Source organism: Cherax quadricarinatus, chromosome 46 (assembly GCF_038502225.1).
Source record: "Cherax quadricarinatus isolate ZL_2023a chromosome 46, ASM3850222v1, whole genome shotgun sequence".
NCBI classification, from domain to species: Eukaryota; Metazoa; Arthropoda; class Malacostraca; order Decapoda; family Parastacidae; genus Cherax; species Cherax quadricarinatus.
The window spans coordinates 10,936,355-10,949,807 of record NC_091337.1 but is presented as its reverse complement, the minus strand read 5'-3'; the positions used below and the strand labels follow the sequence as shown (position 1 = coordinate 10,949,807).

General features: G+C 39.6%; 1 protein-coding gene across 3 annotated transcripts in view; it reads right to left on the bottom strand.

Annotated features, from left to right (window-relative positions):
• The window catches only part of LOC128696689 (ATP-dependent translocase ABCB1), a 232,444-nt gene that overhangs the window by 92,204 nt on the left and 126,787 nt on the right, over window positions 1–13,453 (bottom strand). For all 3 annotated transcript variants that reach the window (XM_070094505.1, XM_070094507.1, XM_070094508.1), the window contains exons 6-9: window positions 12,190–12,290; window positions 11,822–11,993; window positions 10,167–10,291; window positions 6,476–6,662 (exon numbers count right to left, since the gene is read on the bottom strand). In XM_070094505.1, coding sequence (XP_069950606.1) covers window positions 6,476–6,662; window positions 10,167–10,291; window positions 11,822–11,993; window positions 12,190–12,290 — 585 coding nt within the window. The remainder of the gene's footprint in view (window positions 1–6,475; window positions 6,663–10,166; window positions 10,292–11,821; window positions 11,994–12,189; window positions 12,291–13,453) is intronic.

Sequence of the window (13,453 nt, the reverse complement as noted above, 5' to 3'; positions counted from 1 at the left end):
GTTTTGGAGTGGTTGGTGCAATTATTTAATAAATGTATGGAAGAGGGTAAGGTACCTAGGGATTGGCAGAGAGCATGCATAGTTCCTTTGTATAAAGGCAAAGGGGATAAAAGAGAGTGCAAAAATTATAGGGGGATAAGTCTGTTGAGTGTACCTGGTAAAGTGTATGGTAGAGTTATAATTGAAAGAATTAAGAGTAAGACGGAGAATAGGATAGCAGATGAACAAGGAGGCTTTAGGAAAGGTAGGGGGTGTGTGGACCAGGTGTTTACAGTGAAACATATAAGTGAACAGTATTTAGATAAGGCTAAAGAGGTCTTTGTGGCATTTATGGATTTGGAAAAGGCGTATGACAGGGTGGATAGGGGGGCAATGTGGCAGATGTTGCAAGTGTATGGTGTAGGAGGTAGGTTACTGAAAGCAGTGAAGAGTTTTTACGAGGATAGTGAGGCTCAAGTTAGAGTATGTAGGAAAGAGGGAAATTTTTTCCCAGTAAAAGTAGGCCTTAGACAAGGATGTGTGATGTCACCGTGGTTGTTTAATATATTTATAGATGGGGTTGTAAGAGAAGTAAATGCGAGGGTCTTGGCAAGAGGCGTGGAGTTAAAAGATAAAGAATCACACACAAAGTGGGAGTTGTCACAGCTGCTCTTTGCTGATGACACTGTGCTCTTGGGAGATTCTGAAGAGAAGTTGCAGAGATTGGTGGATGAATTTGGTAGGGTGTGCAAAAGAAGAAAATTAAAGGTGAATACAGGAAAGAGTAAGGTTATGAGGATAACAAAAAGATTAGGTGATGAAAGATTGAATATCAGATTGGAGGGAGAGAGTATGGAGGAGGTGAACGTATTCAGATATTTGGGAGTGGACGTGTCAGCGGATGGGTCTATGAAAGATGAGGTGAATCATAGAATTGATGAGGGAAAAAGAGTGAGTGGTGCACTTAGGAGTCTGTGGAGACAAAGAACTTTGTCCTTGGAGGCAAAGAGGGGAATGTATGAGAGTATAGTTTTACCAACGCTCTTATATGGGTGTGAAGCGTGGGTGATGAATGTTGCAGCGAGGAGAAGGCTGGAGGCAGTGGAGATGTCATGTCTGAGGGCAATGTGTGGTGTGAATATAATGCAGAGAATTCGTAGTTTGGAAGTTAGGAGGAGGTGCGGGATTACCAAAACTGTTGTCCAGAGGGCTGAGGAAGGGTTGTTGAGGTGGTTCGGACATGTAGAGAGAATGGAGCGAAACAGAATGACTTCAAGAGTGTATCAGTCTGTAGTGGAAGGAAGGCGGGGTAGGGGTCGGCCTAGGAAGGGTTGGAGGGAGGGGGTAAAGGAGGTTTTGTGTGCGAGGGGCTTGGACTTCCAGCAGGCATGCGTGAGCGTGTTTGATAGGAGTGAATGGAGACAAATGGTTTTTAATACTTGACGTGCTGTTGGAGTGTGAGCAAAGTAACATTTATGAAGGGATTCAGGGAAACCGGCAGGCCGGACTTGAGTTCTGGAGATGGGAGGTACAGTGCCTGCACTCTGAAGGAGGGGTGTTAATGTTGCAGTTTAAAAACTGTAGTGTAAAGCACCCTTCTGGCAAGACAGTGATGGAGTGAATGATGGTGAAAGTTTTTCTTTTTCGGGCCACCCTGCCTTGGTGGGAATCGGCCGGTGTGATAATAAAAAAAAAAAAAAAAAAAAAAAAAAAGACCTTTTCCATGTATTATGAAGATGTGGTATTCCTGCCAAGAAAATTATTTATGTTTTATGTTCCTTGCACTTTAGGACATCCTTCAGCTGCCTAGAAGTGATTAACATATCATTTGGGGCTTTATGGGCCCACATCTCTACAGACGGTGTCAAAGCTGTGGAAATGGGCTGATATCTTTCCCTAATAGATCTCTCTTTATCTGGACCCAGAGGTTTTCAATGTGGGGTTCACATCTGGGAAGTTTCCTGGACAGTCAATGAAAAAGGGTACTTCATAGACACAAAACCAATGAAAGAGAGTTTGCAGTGTGGCAAGGAACACTGTTTTGCATAAAAAATCTTAAACCACACTGAGCCAAAGATTTGGGCAAATGATAACAGGCCAATTCGGGCATCATCCGCAAAGAACACAGTACTGTGGCTTACATCTTTCTCTATGTCAGATATGAGGGTGAGGGACAGGATGGAACGAGTACTGTACCTTGTGTAACGGAACTTTTCACTGCAGCAGCCTCTGACTCTACTCTGTTTACTATTACTCTTTGTGTTCTGTTTGTTAAGAAGTTATATATCCATCTACCAACTTTTCCTGTTATTCCTTTATCATGAATTTTGTGTGCTATTACACCATGACTGCACATACTGAAAGCTTTCTCACAGTGTACACATATACTACTGCATCTACATTCTGTTTGTCCTTTGGAGCATCCAAGACTATATAATAGTGATCCAGTAGATAATAATAATAATAATAATAATAATACTAATAATAATAATAATAAATGAGTCTGTGGAGACAAAGAGGGGAATGTATGAGAGTATAGTTTTACCAATGCTCTTATATGGGTGTGAAGCATGGGTGATGAATGTTGCAGCGAGGAGAAGGCTGGAGGCAGTGGAGATGTCATATCTGAGGGCAATGTGTTGTGTGAATATAATGCAGAGAATTCGTAGTATGGAAGTTAGGAGGAGGTGCGGGATTGCCAAAACTGATGAACAGAGGGCTGAGAAAGGGTTGTTGAGGTGGTTCGGACATGTCGAGAGAATGGAGCGAAACAGAATGACTTCAAGAGTGTATCAGTCTGTAGAGGAAGGAAGGCGGGGTAGGGGTCAGCCTAGGAATGGTTGGAGGGAGGGGGTAAAGGAGGTTTTGTGTGCAAGGGGCTTGGACCTCCAGCAGGCATGTGTGAGCATGTTTGATAGGAGTGAATGGAGACAAATGGTTTTTAATACTGGACGTACTGGTGGAGTGTGAGCAAAGTAACATTTATGAAGGGATTCAGGGAAACCGGCAGGCCGGACTTGAGTCCTGGAGATGGGAAGTACAGTGCCTGCACTCTGAAGGAGGGGTGCTAATATTGCAGTTTAAAAACTGTAGTGTAAAGCACCCTTCTGGCAAGACAGCGATGGAGTGAATGATGGTGAAAGTTTTTCTTTTTCGGGCCACCCTGCCTTGGTGGGAATCGGCCAGTGTGTTAATAATAATAATAATAATAATAATAATAATAATAATAATAATAATAATAATAATAATAATAATTATTATTATTATTAAGCAGGGGACCAACACTGGATGTTGTGTTTTCCCTAGATATGGCATAAGAAAAGAGTTAATTTTTTTATTATTTTCAATTTCATTTATGGTTTTAAGTTCTTCCTGTGTTTCTTGTCTCCTGTATGATTCCTTAATCTTAAGTTTGATATTTGCTATTTCTCTGAAAAGTGCCTCCTTTCATATTTCAGATATACTGGCTCCTTTCAGCAGCTCTGTGATTCTTCTCCTTCACCTGTATAGGTAGTCTCTCTCTCTTTCTAGTTTATATCTCATCTTTTTTCTTAAAGGAATGTGCCTTAAGCATACCTCTTAAGTGCCACAGAGTTAATTTTTCTAGGCAAAGATTTGGATCCATGTTGTTTAGGATATCTTCCCAGCTTGTTTCATTTAGGACATGGTTCATTTGATCCCACTGTATGCTTCTGTTATTGAAGTTGAATTTGGTGAAGGCACCCTCATAACTGATCTTATGCCTGTCAGGAGCCCTGTGCATACATATCTCTATTTCCATTATATTATGATTTGAGTGTACTGTCTTTCATATTAGGTCATCATTATTAGTGAAGATGAGGTCAAGTGTATTTTCCAGTCTTCTTGGTTCCACTACTTGTTGGCTTAAGGTGAATTTGTTGCAGAGATTTAGTAGCTCATGTGTGTGTGGATTTTCATTTGAGCTGCCTCCTGGAGTTACCTGGTTACCTGGAGGTTATTCCGGGGATCAACGCCCCCGCGGCCCGGTCCACGACCAGGCCTCCCGATGGATCAGGGCCTGATCAACTAGGCTGTTACTGCTGGCCGCACGCAGTCCGACGTACGAGCCACAGCCCGGCTGATCCGGCACTGACTTTAGGTATCTGTCCAGCTCTCTCTTGAAGGCAGCCAGGGGTTTATTGGCAATTCCCCTAATGCTTGATGGGAGGCTGTTGAACAGTTTTGGGCCCCGGACACTTATGGTGTTTTCTCTTAGTGTACCAATGGCGCCCCTACTTTTTATTGGCGGCATTTTGCATTGCCTGCCCAGTCTTTTACTTTCGTAGGGAGTGATTTCTGTGTGCAGATTTGGGACCATTCCTTCCAAGATTTTCCAAGTGTAGATTATGATATATCTCTCCCTCCTGCGTTCCAACGAGTACAAGTCAAGTGCTTCCAAGCGTTCCCAGTAGTTAAGGTGCTTGACAGAACTTATACGTGCAGTAAAGGATCTCTGTACACTCTCTAGATCTGCGATTTCACCTGCTTTGTATGGAGATGTTAATGTACAGCAGTATTCCAGCCTAGAGAGAACAAGTGATTTGAAAAGGATCATCATGGGCTTGGCATCTCTCGTTTTGAAAGTTCTCATTATCCATCCTATCATTTTCTTTGCACGTGTGATCGTGGCACTGTTGTGATCCTTGAAAGTGAGATCCTCAGACATTACTACTCCCAGGTCCCTTACATTATTTTTCCGCTCTATTGTATGGCCGGAGTCAGTAGTATACTCTGTTCTAGTTATTATCTCCTCCAGTTTTCCATAACGGAGTAGTTGGAATTTGTCCTCATTGAACATCATATTGTTTACCGTTGCCCACTGGAAAACTTTGTTTATATCTTCTTGGAGGTTAACCGCGTCCTCAGCAGATGACAGCCTCATGCAGATCCTAGTATCATCCGCAAAGGATGATACGGTGCTGTGGTGTATATCTCTGTTTATGTCTGATATGAGGATAAGGAATAAGATGGGGGCGAGTACTGTGCCTTGTGGAACAGAGCTCTTCACTATGGCAGCCTTCGATTTAACTCTGTTGACCACTACTCTTTGTGTTCGATTTGTTAGGAAGTTGAAGATCCATCTCCCCACTTTCCCAGTTATTCCTTTAGCACGTATTTTATGGGCTATTACACCATGATCGCATTTGTCAAATGCTTTTGCAAAGTCTGTGTATATTACATCTGCATTCTGATTTTCTTCCAGTGCATCCAAGGCCATGTCATAGTGATCCAGTAGTTGTGAGAGGCAGGAGCGACCTGCCCTGAACCCATGTTGCCCTGGATTGTGCAGATTTTGGGAATCCAGGTGATTTGCAATCCTGCTTCTTAGCACTCTTTCAAAGATTTTTATGATGTGGGACGTCAGAGCTATTGGTCTATAGTTCTTAGCTAATGCTTTGCTGCCACCTTTATGGAGCGGGGCTATATCCGTTGTTTTAAGCGACTGTGGAATCTCACCCATGTCCAAGCTCCTCCTCCATAGTGTACTTAGGGCACGCGAGAGGGGTTTCTTGCAGTTCTTAATGAAAACAGAGTTCCACGAGTCTGGGCCCGGGGCTGAGTGCATAGGCATGTTGTCAATGGCTTTTTCGAAATCTATCGGAGTTAGGGTAATGTCGGAAATCTGGCATACATTTATGGAGTTTTGAGGCTCATTCATGAAGAAATCATTTGGGTCGTCGATCCTCAGACCGATTAGTGGTTCACTAAACACAGAGTTGTACTGGGATTTCAATATTTCACTCATTTCCTTGTTGTCGTCTGTGTAAGTCCCATCCTGTCTGAGTAAGGGCCCGATACTAGATGTGGTATTTGCCTTGTTTTTGGCATATGAAAAGAAATATTTTGAATTTCTTTCAATTTCACTAATAGCTTTAAGCTCCTCCTGCCTCTCCTGGTTCCTGTAAGAGTCATTTAGCTTAAGTTCGATAGTTTCCACTTCCCTGGTCAGCGCCTGCTAAAACATTACTTGCTACATTCCTTAATTTTAGGTGTCTTAAGTTGAAATCATCTAGCAGCAAGATGTTTGGGGCAGGAGTTGGGAAATTTTCCAGACAGTAGTCAATTTTCGAAAGCTGTTCCTGGAATTGTTGGGAAGTTGCATCAGGAGGCTTGTATACAACCACAATGACAAGGTTTTGGTTTTCAATCTTTACTGCCAAAACTAACTACATCACTGGAGGTGTTGAGTAATTCCAAGCATATGAGTGACTATAACATACAGGCCAAATTCCCCCTTGTTGTATAACCTGGGATCTATGTTTTGCTGTCAAAATGTAAATAAACTCCATGCAAAGATTCAAAAGATGATACAACAGATATTTGTCAGTTTGTTGAAAGTTAGAAGGCTTGACTAAAAGATCAGTTCACCCCTTCACGAACTTGAAAATGTAATAATAAGTACAGTTGTTAAGTACAATAGTTGCACATAATATGCATGTCTGCAACACTATCTATCAGAAATACAATCACTTACAATGATGAGCTTTGCAGGATCAAATGAACCATCTCCTTCACGAGATTTAAGAATGAGTCCTGTTCCATAATAGAAAGCCAAGGAATAAGCTGCATAAATGATGAACCACATTAATCCCATTCCAAATCCTGTCATCAGACCTCGCTTCACTCCAGCTTTTTTTGCATGAACTAAATTTGCATCATATCTGTGGAGAAAATAAATGTGTACTGTACAGGTTTATTATTTCTGCTGTTTTCTTATAGGCCACCCTCTATGATCTGACCATGCAGAATAAATTTTCCCTATTTTACATTCCGTGAAAGTAGAACTGAGCTATTAACTCTACAACAGTGCATGGTGGGGCATCCTTCCACCTCTGTAGGAAATTATTTCTTTTATGTACTTTTAGAGTGACAAGTCTACAGGGTTGATACTTCCAAACAACTTGCTTATAACAAATAAAACGGCACAATACTACAACTGGAACAATACATAAATGGCTCACACATAAGAGAAAGAAACTTATGAGGATGTTTCAGTCCGACTTGGGCCTTTAACTAGTCACAAGTTGGGCCAAAATGTAGTCATGAGTTTATTTCTCCTATGTGCGAGTTGTCTGTGTATTGTTTATAAGTACATACTGAGCCTACAGCCGAGTGCCACTGCAGTGGTATTCGACAAACGCTCATAACATATTTTATTATTACCATGTGTTAAAACTATTTAAGATTTAATTCTGATAGAAATGCTCTGCATCCTATGGGCTTTTCCGACAATATCGTGACCAACTGTAATCCACCCCCATACAAGATATTAAAAATGTATGGCTTAAAAAATTATGTACAGTACTGTCTCATTTACTTTCAGACTTGATTAGAAACAAACAATTCTGCAAACTTCCTAAAGAAAATTTTGAGAAAAGAAAAGCGCAACTTTACTGAAGATGTTCACATTATATGGACATCTATCAGACTCCTCTAATTTTTTTTTTTTTTTTTCAACAAGTCGGCCGTCTCCCACCAAGGCAGGGTGACCCAAAAAAGAAAGAAAATCCCCAAAAAGAAAATACTTTCATCATCAATCAACACTTTCACCACACTCACACATTATCACTGTTTTTGCAGAGGTGCTCAGAATACAACAGTTTAGAAGCAAATATGTATAAAGATACACAACATATCCCTCCAAACTGCCAATATCCCAAACCCCTCCTTTAAAGTGAAGGCATTGTACTTCCCATTTCCAGGACTCAAGTCCGACTATATGAAAATAACCGGTTTCCCTGAATCCCTTCACTAAATATTACCCTGCTCACACTCCAACAGATTGTCAGGTCCCAAGTACCATTTGTCTCCATTCACTCCTATCTAACACGCTCATGCACGCTTGCTGGAAGTCCAAGCCCCTCGCCCACAAAACCTCCTTGACCCCCTCTCTCCAACCCTTTTGAGGACGACCCCTACCCCTCCTTCCTTCCCCTATAGATTTATATGCTTTCCATGTCATTCTACTTTGATCCATTCTCTCTAAATGACCAAACCACCTCAACAACCCCTCTTCTGCCCTCTGACTAATGCTTTTATTAACTCCACACCTTTTCCTAATTTCCACACTCCGAATTTTCTGCATAATATTTACACCACACATTGCCCTTTGACAGGACATCTTCACTGCCTCCAACCATCTCCTCGCTGCTGCATTTACCACCCAAGCTTCACATCCATATAAGAGTGTTGGTACTACTATACTTTCATACATTCCCTTCTTTGCCTCCATAGATAACGTTTTTTGACTCCACATATACCTCAATGCACCACTCACCTTTTTTCCCTCATCAATTCTATGATTAACCTCATCCTTCATAAATCCATCCGCTGACACGTCAACTCCCAAGTATCTGAAAACATTCACTTCTTCCATACTCCTCCTCCTCAATTTGATATCCAATTTTTCTTTATCTAAATCATTTGATACCCTCATCACCTTACTCTTTTCTATGTTCACTTTCAACTTTCTACCTTTACACACATTCCCAAACTCATCCACTAACCTTTGCAATTTTTCTTTAGAATCTCCCATAAGCACAGTATCATCAGCAAAAAGTAACTGTGTCAATTCCCACTTTGAATTTGATTCCCCATAATTTAATCCCACCCCTCTCCCGAACACCCTAGCATTTACTTCTTTTACAACCCCATCTATAAATATATTAAACAACCATGGTGACATAACACATCCCTGTCTAAGACCTACTTTTACTGGGAAATATTCTCCCTCTCTTCTACACACCCTAACCTGAGCCTCACTATCCTCATAAAAACTCTTAACAGCATTTAGTAACTTACCACCTATTCCATATACATGTACTTGCAACATCTGCCACATTGCTCCTCTATCCACTCTATCATATGCCTTTTCTAAATCCATAAATGCAATAAAAACTTCCCTACCTTTATATAAATACTGTTCACATATATGCTTCAATGTAAACACTTGATCTACACATCCCCTACCCACTCTTGAAACCTCCCTGCTCATCTGCAATCCTACATTCTGTCTTGCCTCTAATTCTTTCAATTATAACCCTACTGTATACTTCTCCTGGTATACTCAGCAAACTTATTCCTCTATAATATTTACAATCTCTTTTGTCCCCCTTTCCTTTATATAAAGGGGCTATACATGCTCTCTGCCAATCCCTAGGTACCTTCCCCTCTTTCATACACTTATTAAACAAAAGTACCAACCACTCCAACACTATATCCCCCCCTGCTTTTAACATTTGTCATAATCCCATCAGTTCCAGCTGCTTTACCCCCTTTCATTCTACGTAATGCCTCACGTACCTCCCCCACACTTACATTCTGCTCTTCTTCACTCCTAAAAGATGGTATACCTCCCTGGCCAGTGCATGAAATTACCGCCTCCCTTTCTTCCTCAACATTTAAAAGTTCCTCAAAATATTCTCGCCATTTACCTAATGCCTCCCTCTCCCCATCTATTAACTCCCCTACTCTGTTTTTAACTGACAAATCCATACTTTCCCTAGGCTTTCTTAACTTGTTTAACTCGCTCCAAAATTTTTTCTTATTTTCATTAAAATTTCTTGACAGTGCCTCTCCCACTCTATCATCTGCTCTCCTTTTGCACTCTCTCACCACTCTCTTCACCTTTCTTTTACTCTCCATATACTCTGCTCTTCTTATAACACTTCTGCTTTGTAAAAACCTCTCATAAGCTACCTTTTTCTCTTTTATCACACCCTTTACTTCATCATTCCACCAATCACTCCTCTTTCCTCCTGCCCCCACCCTCCTATAACCACAAACTTCTGCCCAACATTCTAATACTGCATTTTTATATCTATTCCAATCCTCTTCAACCCCCCCACTACTCATCTTTGCACTAGCCCACCTTTCTGCCAATAGTCGCTTATATCTCACCCGAACTTCCTCCTCCCTTAGTTTATACACTTTCACCTCCCTCTTACTTCTTGTTGCCACCTTCCTCTTTTCCCACCTACCTCTTACTCTAACTGTAGCTACAACTAAATAATGATCCGATATATCAGCTGCCCCTCTATAATTTAGCAGTAATAAATAACCCATTAATTTTAAATGCATTATGATATAAGTTTAATAATATGATTAACAAACATAGAGCAAAAATAAGAAAATAAAGATTAAAATCCAGCAGTAAAAACATGTACCTAGACACTTCCTTGTTCTCCCCACCAAAGGCCACCACAGTTCGGATGGCAGAGATTGCCTCTTCTGCTATGCTCCCAGCTCTCGCATATTCCTTCATCTCTACATTTGACAGACTTGACTGAACCTGTAATAATAATAACTTGAAACTAAATGGGAATATTGTATTATATCAAGGATGCAGGCAGAGCTTGCTTTGTCTGTGTTTTCAATTTACTGCATATCCAGTTACTACCTATCTTTCATACAGGGAATATCATGCGTATTAAATACATATTTGTAAGGGATTCCTTCAGTGCACACACATTTTCAATATCCTTATTATCTACTACAGTTTTAAGGATGAAATCTAAAACTGTCATATCAGTAAGAAAAAAAAATTATTCAATCATGTTTTTTCTAGTGATGAATATGAGTTTATTAAGCAGGTCCTCTTAAATTAAAACATCGGAACCTCTTAAAGTTCTGTTAAAATGTACTAGCATAAAATTTCTATAAACAAAGTGGTGGTTTTTCTTTTTATCACTATCCTAATTGACAAACATTCAGTGCATCTGCAAGTCTTACAAGGACGGAGGAAGATGGAGAGGAATTAGTATGCACTTGCCTTTGCTATGATTATACCATACTAAACAATAGCAGAATTCATTGACAGGAGCTAAATTTAAGATTTGACACGTCCCTCTAATTCCCTGCTACTTCTTCAAACCTCTCCTTGATGGCAGTGACCAAAGAAAATCTTCATTTGACCTTTCAATTCTTTAAAGCCAGTAAACAGTTTTTGAAGCAGCACTGTCTTAAATTTCACTTGCTTGTTAAGCCTTCACACATTTAAGGAAGCCATCATATAACAGAAAGCAGAGTAGAAAGGAGAAAAGGCATAGAGAAAACAAGAAGCAGCCTGCCCGCAGGTGCCAGTTCACTAAATAAACAATTGTAACCATATGATTTTAATTCTATTGTTATGCCAAAGCCATATTGGTATGTTTTAAAGATCCCCTGCCTGGCTTAACTGCATGTCTAGTTAGCACCCATCAGCAGTTTTGCCCTAGTTTATTCTTCTCAAGGACATCCCCCCCCCCCCACTTCAGTATTTATTCATTCCACAAGTGACTCATTGGAATAAGTTTTTAAAACATTCACATTAGATAAATAAAGCCAATTAATGAAATGAAAGCTATGATCCACTTGCGGCTTATGTTAAATGAAGTTGACACACCTTATAATTACAATAATATTTTAATAGTGCATGCCTATAAATTAACACTAATGAAGATATTGCCAAGGAACAGGTTTAGAAATAAGATGAGGATGGTTCATATTTAATATAGATGCAGGAACTCTAAGCCTAATCCAGGCAGAACCTGCGAGTTTAAAAACAATATTATGCAGGATAATGCTGAAAATGTGCACCAAACATGAAACTCTTAAAATAAATGATACTGATGTTATTTTTAAGAGAATAGACATCATGTATTAAATGCACGTGTATTGCCACCTGCCAGGTATAAACATATCCAAGGAGTTCACTTAACTAAGAACACTTTCCTTTAATGAGTTCCATTTTGATACTCATGCTCTTTAATGTATGACAAGCAAATTATTACAGTATGGCATTCATTAAAAAAAAAACTTCAGAACTCACTACTGCACTAACCTTTGCAATAATACCAGTTGCTATTCCCAGAATAGGGAAAACTGAGAGGATAACTAGAGTCAGCTCCCATCCATGAATAAAAGCATTGATGATTGAAGCAAGAAATATAGTCATGAAGAACAAGAACATGCCAACCTTCTCTCCAATACCTTCTTGCAATTTGTTCAGATCTCTGGAAAAACCACAAGAGTACCCAAGTATTAGTAAATACGAATAATATTAAGAAAATATAGCTTGGAATCATGGTAACTATTTCAACTGTGTATGCACTGAGCTACAGTATGACCTTAAAATAAAAGTATTTCAAAAAATTCGTGAAGCTGACAATGTTTTTGCATTGAAGAACACTTAAATACAAGTTTACATACTCAGTCACTCTGCTAGCAAAATCATTTGTTTGGTGAGTGTCAAACCAGCCAATTTCTTGTTTGAGAATGGACTGCAGGAACATTCCCCGAAGCCTATATACCTGTAAGTCAGAGTGCATGTTATTAAGGCCATTAATGTGTCAAAATTATCTTGCCACAAAACTAATGATAATTTTGCTAACTTTACTAATACTTATTCACAAAGATAAAGTCCCAAAATAAGTATAAATCCTTTCCTGTAACTATATGTGGGTATGTAAGTATGTATGTAAGCCTGCAAGTGCACACACATTTTCACACCAGCTGACTAAGTATCATTTCCAATTTGTGGGATAGTCTTGCACATTTGCATTTCACAACCTTATGCCAAAACATTGCCCCCTACAGCCTGAGAGACGAGTATTAATTAGTCGCATGTTTAGTTTATGTAAGGAATGACTTACAGAAGGTTATTCCTTACATAAAAATAAGTAACAGGAACTGTTTGTAAAATTAGTTTAAATGTAAAAGTCTAGAATTCGTGCAGCTGGCAGTAACAGCCTGGTTGATCAGATCCTGATCCACTGTGAGAATTGTTCATGGACCCGGCAAGGGTGTTGATCCCCGAAACACCCTCCAGGAAAAAAAAAGTGTTGAATTTATGTACCTATTACACAACTACAAAAAAGGAATTTATACATAAAAGTTGTACGTAAACTGAATGTGAAGGAAAGTGGCTGGTGCCATGAAGTTCTAGCTATGAATTACCTAGAATGGACGAAACTTATATACTGTAAAGACTGGCAGGTGCATGAAAAGTAGTTGCTAAGCAGTAGAGATGGTCACAGTGAGGATCACTTGGTGTTATGGGAATAGATGATTACAGTTTTTTGCTTGGCTTATTAACACAGGGTAACCTAGGAAAGTCAAGAAGCCTGGCTTATTTCTGTTAGGATAATAGAATTTTAAGGAGTAAGAATATCAGAGGGTAGAATACAAGTGCCAAAACAAAGACAACAGAAGTAGTACTGTATTATAAGTGAGGAAAACTTAGGATGAAAGCAGTGTATGAGAATGAAATAAATGACATCTTAATGTGACATCTGAAAGAGTATTATGCCTGTCTAAGATGCAGCCGAGATACAGCTTTGCATGATTGGCTTCAATATAGTGGAACTAGTTATCTAGGATGCTACAGCAGAAGTGTGAAATGATAGGTGTTAATGTAAATATATTTTAACCCTCTGTACCTACATTCCTCTTAAGCTAATGACTCTAAACACAT